The following is a 10,966-nucleotide window of genomic DNA, read 5'->3' as shown; positions in this document are numbered from 1 at the left end:
CACATGGAGGATATGAAATGAAATAATTTTTTTAGGTTTTATATATATACAGTTGAATAATCAAAGTATCACAAATTACTATATCAATACCACAGAATTCTACTATAATTTATCAAGCATAGTAACTAAGCTGTATTTCAGTCAAAAAAAAAAGATGAAATTTCGACCAGACTAAAGACTCAACCTACCTCCTTGAAATCTTGGTTCGAAAGAAAGAGATGGCATCCTAAGAATTTAAAATGGCTAAGAAAGCCACTAGGGGCACAAAAATTGATGTTTAACTGTGTTTTTTTTAATATTTACTTTTAAATTAAGAAATTGAATAATCTGTAGTACTAACATTTGAATTATAATCTACAGTTGATACCAACTTATTGACATAAATTCATGAAATAGTAGTTCATTAAAATTTTGAATGCAAGTCAACAAATGAGATGACATGGCCTTTCACCCATGACTTGTCTGGACGTGGTTAACTGATTAAGAGCAACAAAAATTTTTAGAAAAAGTAACCAAAGTGTCTGTTATTGAACACTCAGAATCAGCACTTAAAGACTTCAAGAAATCAGTTAGAAACAAGTTTGAAAGGGGATATATGACATATCCAAACATATCCAAAAATGCATTTTAGGATGGCATAAAAATGCTTAAAATCAGTTTTGGCCAGTAGGAAGGGTTGCTCTATGTTTCATGAGCATAGGTGGCTCCTGGAACTCCCACCTAAATGTTCAAAAGATTTCACTTTGAAGGAGTTGTTTGTCTTTGTGCTTGAACATATTTTTGCCACAGACTGGTTATTTAAAGGTTTTATCTTTCAGGATGTGCTTGTGAGATATTGAGCACTCATGTGGTAAATGATTTTATTGTTATCCATATTCACATTAATCTTTTTTTTAATTCTTCCAATTTACTAAACATACATAATTTCAACTTCTTATCCTCTCACCCTCTTACTTTTGTTTGTGAACCAGGCTAAGCTTTAATGGAAATAAAAGTTTTGAAGAGGGAAGAAAGAGTGCTATTTTGTAATTAATGTTTCCTTCCAAATGTTTACATTTTTTGTAATTTCACTAGAACAGTAAAGAATGCTTCTTTTAATGTTTTTTTGAAAATAGAAAATAATTACATGGTAGTTTTCAGAAGAAATATTTTCTCTATCCCATTGACTAGGTAGCCATAAAGTCAGCATCAGGACTTCCACCATCTTTGTCTAACTTTGTCTTCTGCCAGTATACTTTCTGGGGCCATCCACACTCTATTGCTGTACCTCCTATTGTGTACCCTGACCAACCCATTTTTCAGAAAGGCAGAGAGAAAATAATGTTTGTATTTGAACATGAAAAGGTTAGAACATATTTTTTCAACAAGTGCTTTGAATAAACTCTTATTTTTCTCTGTTTCCTAAGTATTTTACATATTTCAAATTATTTGTAATGTAAAAAACAAAGAAAACAATTTAGTTAGTACAAGTACATTATAGGGATGTTAATGAATAAGATTTATGTTTGTAAGGATTTAGGTTTGATATGGATAATATAACTTTATTTTTATAGTTTTTCTTAAAAGTTATTACATCTTTGACAGTTTTCAATAATCTGATGTATTTACGTTCAACTTCTGTAACTTTTGGAATTGTTTTGTTATTCTTTGATTATGTTATCACAACAGGAGTTCACTGTCAACCTAACAGAAGAATTTGTCGAACACTGTGTTGAAGGAGCTTTGTCTGTTGAGGTCTGGGGGCATCGTAGTGGTGGCTTTAACTCTGTCAAGACAGGTTGGGAAGTAGATGCTCAGTTACAGAGGTCAAGGACACTTCTAGACAGGTTTGTAGATCTGTGTGAAAAGGTGTTTTAGTTTGTAAAACTGAATTACAGCATACACATGAAAAAATAGTATAGAACATGCTGCTTTTTTTTTATTATTTTTTGGCAAATTGGAATCAGTATATCTATATAAACAAGAGAGATGATGTATTTGACTGATGTTTTTTAAAGTACACTTTCAGGAAATGTAAACAGGACTATTTAGAAAATCAGTAAACTTTGGGCATCAGCAAAAATTTGTAAAAAATTGTAATTCATTTTTAATATGCCTTTTCTATATTCAGTTGGATGTAAGTGGTGAAGTATGTGAAGCAATTTTTTCTGAGGTACATGTAGGCCTCAACTTTTTTTTTGAGCTAAAGAAAAAAGTCCTTAGTATCAAAGATAAAAAATGGGGTAAAGTGGGACACCTGTCTATGACAGAATTCTTGCTATGATGATATAGATTAATAATTGCAATGCAGACTGGAGAGATTAGTCACAACAATCAGGTATGCATTTAGAGTTTAAATGTTTTTTTTTCCTATATTTTATATTAGCAAAGCTGCATTTTTTCTTCACTTTAGGTGGGCAGAACTGACCAGAAAGATAGAGTTTTGGGTGGAAATTCATGAGTTAAATGACCAGGGAGAGTATACACCTGTAGAAGTGCTGTGTAAACCTGACATGATAGCTGGAGGGGTTTTTCAGCTTAGGCAGGTAATTTGAAAACTGGTTTGAGTTTTATATTAATTGAAGAACTTGTATATCAATAGTTATTTCTGTAATTTCAGTAAAATGAAACTGCAACTTCTGACCATATATAAGCACAAAAAATTATGAAGTATGATTTTCAGTACATACAAGCTGTTTTATAGTGGTATATGTTGATATTTGTAGTGTGTTTCATGGAGGTTGTAAATGTAAAATGTTAAATAAATTTATAATGTATTTACAATGTTTCCAAATAGGGTCAGCAGAGAAGGATACTTGTTACTGTAAAACCAGTCCAGGACTCTGGGACATTGCCTATTATTTGTGAAACAATCACCAATATTTATATTGGCTGTGTATGTGCACGATCCAAGCTTCAGAAAGCCCTCGACTCCTACCAAGAAGAAGACTTGTCTCTGCTGCGAGAAAAGTGGTCAGATGCACTGATGAGACGAAGAGAGTACTTAGATGATCAGATCCAAAAACTCATAAACAAGAAAGGTTAAAAACTTGTTTATTGCTGTATTCTGAAATTATTTCTATTGTATAAATATTGAGAAAACTTGAGCTTATTCATCGTGTTTGAAATAGTAAAATTTTCATTTGTAATAGGTATGTTGTATTCAAAGGTATGTAATGCAGTACTTGATGGGTTCTGAATTTTATTCAGGAATATACTTTCTTTTTTTTTTCCTTTTATATTGGTTGAGAGCCACCCATAAGTAGAGCTTAAACATTCCTCCTTACAAGATGGACATACAAATTTATAAATACCATATGACCTCTTATTTTTGGATATTACATTCTTAAAAGGAAAACAATTGTAACAGTACATATTAAAGATTAATTTATATTCAACATGTGGATAAACTTTGCCAGATATTAAAACTAGCTACTTTTTTATATATTGCAAATGCTGTCCTGAATATGATAACCCTATTTCTACTGGTTTCTTTGGCACATCAAATTTCAAGACTTTAGGGGTGATCAATTTATTTAGCACTAACTGGAGTACCCGTCCATTGGACGGGCGAAATAAAAACTTATTTGTAACAAAGGATAGGAAATTGTGCTTCTATTTTTTTTTCTTAACATGATAACATTAAAAGTGCAATAAAAATACATAAAGGTACAAATACTGAAAAGAAAGACATACTGTTTTCAAGAATTCTACCAACAGTGGTTACATAATTCATTCTTATACTGAGGGATGTACAACATTGGTAGTTTTTCAAAAATTATATATGAAATTAGATGGAGGGGTCAAACCCTCTCTGACTTTGTTATGTCATCCTGTATTACTGTGTCAAGTTTGGTGCTGATGGATCAAGGAATATTGAAATGTATAAGAAACAGGTACACACACACACACATATTGACATTTATTTATATGTATTTCATAAATATTATTTTCAGTGAAAGTACTATCAAACTAATTGCATTTAAGAAAGTTTTTGATAAGATATATTCACCAGTAAACTTAGAATAATTACTTATAAGCATGATTAATAAGTACTTTAAATTGTCTTTACAAGACATTTGTTCTTAAAATATGCATAAAATCAGGAATACGTTGGTTTATGATAAACACCTGATTCACTAATAGACAAGGTATTGTGTTATTTTTGTGTGAATGAACATGTAGACTTTACTAGTAGGTAGATCTCAACCTATATAGAAGACCATATTTCTGAGAAAATTCAGAACCTATGAAGTACTGCATGACATATCTTAAAATGTAACATGCTTATTATGAGTTGAGCTGATGATAATCAGTGATTATGTATTTGGGAGGGTTTGGTACTTGCTTATCTGAAGCCTAGAATTACTCAACAAAAATTCAGCATTACAACTCCTTTTGAAATTGTAAGTCTTAAAAGGATTTCTGAATGAAAATAATTGACACAACTCTTTTAATATAGGCTTCATCATGTCTGTATGCAGCATGATGATTATGTCAGCTTGGAAATACAGATTTAGGTTTAGTAAAACATGTTTGGCTATTGTAACAAACTTTGATCAGTTGTTTATAAACAATGGTCTGATGGTGTTTAATAAATACAGTTGTAATTTCCAGATTCAATTAATCTGAATTTCATAGTAAGGTATTGTGGTATTTTCAGGTGAACTAGTTTCCTTAGAGTATTTGGTAGGTTTACTGTATAATAGGAGGATTATCAGGATATATTTCATGAAGTATTGCTGAATTTAGCTAAAACTAACTGATTCTGAACAAACCAATAAATAGACTGGATTTGATGTATATCACACAATGAAGATACACTTTTTAATTCAGAGACAAGACATGCATGGTATGTGTAATTGTTTATGGATGCTTGATGGTTGCCTATTACTGGATTCATGAATTGATTAGACTGGCTTTCTTTCTTTGAGATGTATCCTCACCAACCAATTTACTCTAGATCCAGAACATGGATGTTTAAATCTAACATTTTTTACTTAATCAAAAATGTCAGGTTTACCCATAGTTATTAGTGCTATCCATGTGACTAGTCATTCTCATTCAAACATAAGGAAATCCATAACCTTGAGATATCATCTGGTCCAACATTTGAGGGCACTGGCTGTCAACATTTTTGCACATTGTGCAGTATTACAGCCATGCACCCATGGGCAAAACAAGTGTTACCTTCAAAGAATGATGAAGGAACAAAGGTAGCTAGAACTAAATCAATTTAACAACTTTCTTGATCATGTGTTATGCAAAATCTGCAAAGACTTAGAATAATAAAATTTCTTGTTTGGTATTAGCTATTCTTTTAAAAATCTATGTGTTTCTATGATTGATAAAAAATTATGCATCCATCCATTTTTACATTGCAAAGTTATAGCTAATAATGATTACTTCTAAAAATTTTTTAGACACATGATATATACTTCCTTATTTGTCATACTTTGACTAGAGTATATTGCCATGTGGCCAAAGAGAATAATTTATTTTATGAAAGAAGTCTTGTAAATTTTGCAGTATTTAAGTAGAATCCTGTTTCTTGTCAGACAAACAAGTTTCATAACAACATGAAAAAAAAACAACAACAGCTGCTTAGTGAAATTTTACAATCAAAGAAAATTTGCTATGATTAATTCAACTAATAAAAAACCAAATTTTACTTCAAACATTGCATTTAGTGTATACCAATCAATTCTGAACTGTAAGTTTATATACAAGCTGTAAAATTTCTAGAATAAATAAACTTAATGGAAATAAATGTATAATGTTTGTTTCATTTTAATGTTAATATTACCTAATCTACATTGATGAATTAATATTTAGTATGTTTCTTTGTGTTTTTATTATCATTATTATCCTATTTCTCATACTGAGTTTAAAATTATGTATTTTTGTTAAGATTTGGCTGTGAAAGTTACTGTTTTTGTTAAATGTAGACTTTTGAAAATATGTAATCAACTTAATATGTTTTTTGATGCAGATAAAACAGAGCAAGATGTTGAACGAGAGCAAAGTCTTATTGATCAGTGGGTTTCTCTTACTGAAGAAAGAAATGCTGTTCTAGTCCCAGCACCTGGATCTGAAATACCTGGAGCACCAGCAGATTGGTAAGTTTCTTTTTGAAGATAATTATAGTAAGACAGTTTCAGTCCTTGCTCTAGTTATAGTGTACATTTTGAAGGTCACTGTAGAACATTAAATATTGTGTTTTAATATGAAGTTTTATAGGAACTTGTTAGAAATGCATAGCTAATTTAATATAAATATGGTGCATCATTTATGTTCAATAAAAATTGCTTTTGCAATGATTATTTCAAATCGTGGTACTAAATAACTCTATGGGTACATTATATTTGTTTTTGTATTATTGTAGAGTTTATTTATTTGAGTCATTATGAACATATCTTTTAGTGTACCCATCAGAGGTCCTTTTAATTATTCCATTTGCAAGTATGTTCACTCATGTATTAAACCTGAGTCTTTAGACACCTTCTCTTTTCAAATAGTTTTTATTTTGATTGCATTAAACGATATTTGGGTATGCTCCTTTCTCAAAATGAAGAATATTTGTAGCCACATGAACAAATAAATCCAACACATTTAGTTTACGTTCTTTCAGTCAGTACACTTCACTTTCTTAATGTTTTCATTAAAATTCACAATGCCAACAAATTTTCCAAAAGTTTACGTAAAGCCAGCATACAGTTAAATTTGTGTACAATTTCATACATTCTTCAGAAGTAAAAGCTACATTGAGTAATCAACATTCTTATTCACTTTTTATAAACAGTGAGAATGAAAAAACCCAAAACAAACTGAGCTTAAACACAATCCTTTAAACCAAGAATATTTAACTGATGTATGAACTTTGGTTACCAACACATATATCAATCAGTTCCTTTGGATTAATGCCTGTTGCTGCTAAATTGGAAAGGACATTGCTTCTAATAGAAAGTAAGCTCCCTGTATTGGTTATATACATCAAATAAGAACATATGGTTTTGAAAACTGTCTTGAAAGTTAAGGAGAGAAGAGAGATTCTGTTCTAGGTTGGGAAAGTTATTAATATCCCAGCAAACAGAGAAGTCAGGGCATTGAAACTGCATTTGACTTTGCCATTATGTTTACATATCTTAGACAATGTAGATGCTATACTGTTGAAGTTATACAAACTAAACGTGAAGAACTGAGAGCACTTGCACATCACATGACAAAAAAAATGAAGATTAAAAATATTTAATGTTTCTTGTTTTAAGATTAAGAAATTAAAACTTAGATAATATAAAAACTTTGATTATAAACTACATTTGGAATGCTAATTTTATTGACATATAGTGATAATAAAGTTATTTAATTATGTTTTGAATGAAACTTTGTAAAACTCTTAAATATCATGAAGTAATAAAGAGCTAAGACCATATTTAAATTGTTAAACAAAATGAAATAATTATTTATTTAATACAAACAATAACAACTTCAAAGGTGAGAGCACAGAACATCAGACATCACTTCTAAGGGACAGAAAGAGACTTTGGAATTTCCTGTCTATTTTCAAGATACCTTTGTCTTACACTGTGAGAATATGACATTATATACACAAGAACAATAAAGTCGTGTCTTTCAGAATTCAAGCCTCACCCTTATCATTGGTTATCTCAAGTGAAAGTAGAGAGAGTTTAATATCTAGGCATTTCTAGTTAAACATGGCAGTTTATGATGTAATATTAAGTTCAGTAGAATAACCTAGACATTAATATGATGTGGTATTAAGTTTAGTATAATAACTTAGACATTAATATGATGTGGTATTAAGTTTAGTATAATAACTTAGACATTAATATGATGTGGTATTAAGTTCAGTATAATAACTTAGATATTAATATGATGTGATATTAAGTTCAGTATAATAACTTAGACATTAATATGATGTGATATTAAGTTCAGTAGAATAACCTAGACATTAATATGTGATATTAAGTTTAGTATAATAACTTACACATTAATATGATGTGATATTAAGTTCAGTATAATAACTTAGACATTAATATGATGTGGTATTAAGTTCAGTATAATAACTTGGCCAGTCTTATGATGTATTGAGCTCAGTAGAAAAGCTCAGCCAGTTGTATGATGTGGTACTGAGTTCAATAGAATACTTTAGTATTTAATATGATGTGGTATTGAGTTTCATAGAAAGAGCTTATTCAGAAACAAAATTGATTTGCTAATCACCTCAACCGTGGTTATAGTGTCTTGGCACATGGCTGTTCTGAATTGTATATTTCCTCTTCTCCAATTTATGTCCCAGAATGTATTCATCATATGCAACTTAATTGCTATGTATTTTATAGTTAATGAAAGTGATACATATTTGGAGAAAGACTGTGTATTTCTTTTAGAAGAAAGGAATATTCTTTGTTTAGTACAAGTAAGATGAGGTTGCATAGATTGGGACCAATGAAAAGCACTAGTAAGAAATAATAGTGACAAAATTATCCATTATCTGTTTTAAGTGTCAAGAAGCATTCTAAATTAGAAAGTTTTGTGAGTACTAACTCAATATATGTTTAAAGTTGTGACTTTATGCATTCTTAAGTGCTACCATGTTTTGTATCTTTACAATAGCCTTTCAGTGTAATTTCCATTGCAGAACACTCGGTTGTAAGGCTGTTATGTCCAATGCACATCCCTCCTCCATACTGCTTTCCTTAGTATATCTAGCATAGAAGGACAAGGTTTCCCAGCACCCTTTTAAACAGTCCAATCTCACAGTAATTCATAGACGTTGCAACCTGGCAACTTGACTAGTATGCTGCTGTATAGAATAGCATGAATACCCATTTCATTTGCCATCTGCTTGAGATATGTGAGAGTTTAATGGATATGTTGTTAAAGGTCTCATTCTGGATGGTCCTGCTGCCCCAAGTTGAGCATATTCCTTTGTTTTTAAGTGGCATTAAATGAAAGGGATATTCCCATATTTTAAATTCTAAATCCCTGAAATTAGCACATCTTTATGATCTGGGTGTATGAGTATTTTGTATCAGAAAGGACTGTTATACAACTTTCCTAAGAGGATGAATTTTCAATAACATCGCATTACTTATGAGTATCAAGTAATGTCCAAATGTAGTTCTGATACATTCTGCCCCAGTGCTGTGGCTGTCACATGAGTTACTGATTTCCATATTCAAAATCATTTTAATATAGTGTATTCAACCCTCTGTATTTAGGTTATGTTGATTTAGATATATGGTAACTTGGGTAATATGAAAAAGTAACTACAGTAATATGTCTTTTTCTATGCAAGTAGAACATTTCTTTAAATTAATTTTCTATGAGAAATTTATGTACTTTTGGTTTATTCAATTTGATTTAAGTTCTATCTTTATTGTTACAATCTTTTTTGTTTGATGAGTGTTTATATACATTTTGATATATGAATAAGTCGTCTCATTGTTCTTCTCCAAATCATTAATGAGTCTGTTTTTCCTATTTTTTTATGATTACCTATTTTTCACACAGAGAGTTCATTATCTTGCCTTTCACAGCTGTGAGTTTGCTGAGGTTATGATGTTGTAAACGATATGATGATAGTTCAGTTTCATTTTGATTACTGACAAATCTTTTAAGTAAAACTTTAACAAATGAATTGTCTTAAGATGTATATACTATAAAGAACAACTATAGTCTTAAGTTCCTCTTAATTTTTAATATTTCTTGCTGCAGAACTTGTTTTTTCCCAAAGTTATTTGTAAATGATGATTTCAATCTGAAATTCACGGCTGTGTATAATAATAAGCAGTGTGTTGCCCATAGGTCAGTATTGCACAGTGTGTGTATACATGTAATTTTAAGATGACTAAGTAAGCTCAGTTGTACCCTTATCAAACATTTAAAGTAATAAAATGACAAGTAATATCGTTCACCTATGAAAACTGTATGTTCCATCAATTTTTTTTTACAAGTTAATCTTCTGTTAGGTTTGAAATAATTGTTTGTATTTAGATTATACTTATAATAAACTTAAAGTAATGGTTTGATATATATATATATATATATATATTGTGATATGTGTATATATTGTCAAATAAAGTTCTTAATATATTAAATTTCCTGTATTTGTTTCTTTGCATAGGGAACCACCACTAGGTATGGAACAACACATCCCAGTCATCTTTCTTGATCTAAATGGTAAGTAATTTCAAAAGTCAGGCAGTTTGCTTTATACCGGAATAATATATTTCATCAGAAACTCATTAATGCTTTGAAAATATATTTTTCTTTTTTTGGAAAAAATTTAAAGGAGTAGTTTACTGGGTGTGTATATGTTGTTTGTTTTTATAATGGGTATTCTTTTTTCAGTGTAAAATGAATCTATTATGCAAAGGTGCTCATTACTAAAGAAGTAAAGTTTGTATGTAATGTGTTTGGCTGTAATATATTACCAAGTAAATTATCTAAATATTTTACTTTATAATCCTTCATACATTTTCTTTGTATTCTTTACTTTTCTTCTATTATTGTTTTACTTCAGAGAATACTTTGAATCCTTTATATGCTGGAAAAATATGTTACTGATGCATGTACCAGCACAGAACATTTTGAAACCATAGAACATTAAGTCTTTCACTATCACATTTATAGATAAACAATTCTTCAAGTGCCAAGTTTAATTATTTTTAGATAAATGATAAAAAACAAAAATAATACGTTTTAATATTTTGTTACTTACTGAAACTTGAAGCGTGTAAATGTTGAGAAGTTTGGATGTAAATGTATAAAATTCCAAACTCTCATGTGGTTAATATCATGCTTTTCAAGGCTAAAAGAAAGAGTTGTATTGTGTATTCCATATGTGTGTGTGTATGGCCCGGCATGGCCAGGTGGTTAAGGCACTCGACTCGCAATCTGAGGGTCGCGGGTTCGAATCCCCGTCACACCAAACATGCTCGCCCTTTCAGCCGTGGGGGGC

The 10,966-nt window shown here is 30.3% G+C and overlaps 1 protein-coding gene across 3 annotated transcripts in view; it reads left to right on the top strand.

The window, feature by feature from the left end:
* LOC106465419 (kinesin-like protein KIF13A) overlaps positions 1-10,966 on the top strand; it is a 141,504-nt gene that overhangs the window by 92,615 nt on the left and 37,923 nt on the right. For all 3 annotated transcript variants that reach the window (XM_022393310.1, XM_022393311.1, XM_013925645.2), the window contains exons 21-26: positions 1,171-1,344; positions 1,669-1,826; positions 2,393-2,525; positions 2,777-3,020; positions 5,972-6,098; positions 10,130-10,185. In XM_022393310.1, coding sequence (XP_022249018.1) covers positions 1,171-1,344; positions 1,669-1,826; positions 2,393-2,525; positions 2,777-3,020; positions 5,972-6,098; positions 10,130-10,185 — 892 coding nt within the window. The remainder of the gene's footprint in view (positions 1-1,170; positions 1,345-1,668; positions 1,827-2,392; positions 2,526-2,776; positions 3,021-5,971; positions 6,099-10,129; positions 10,186-10,966) is intronic.

The sequence above is a fragment of the Limulus polyphemus genome, unplaced genomic scaffold, assembly GCF_000517525.1.
Source record: "Limulus polyphemus unplaced genomic scaffold, Limulus_polyphemus-2.1.2 Scaffold1937, whole genome shotgun sequence".
Taxonomy (NCBI): Eukaryota; Metazoa; Arthropoda; class Merostomata; order Xiphosura; family Limulidae; genus Limulus; species Limulus polyphemus.
This window is presented reverse-complemented; position numbering and strand designations above follow the sequence as displayed.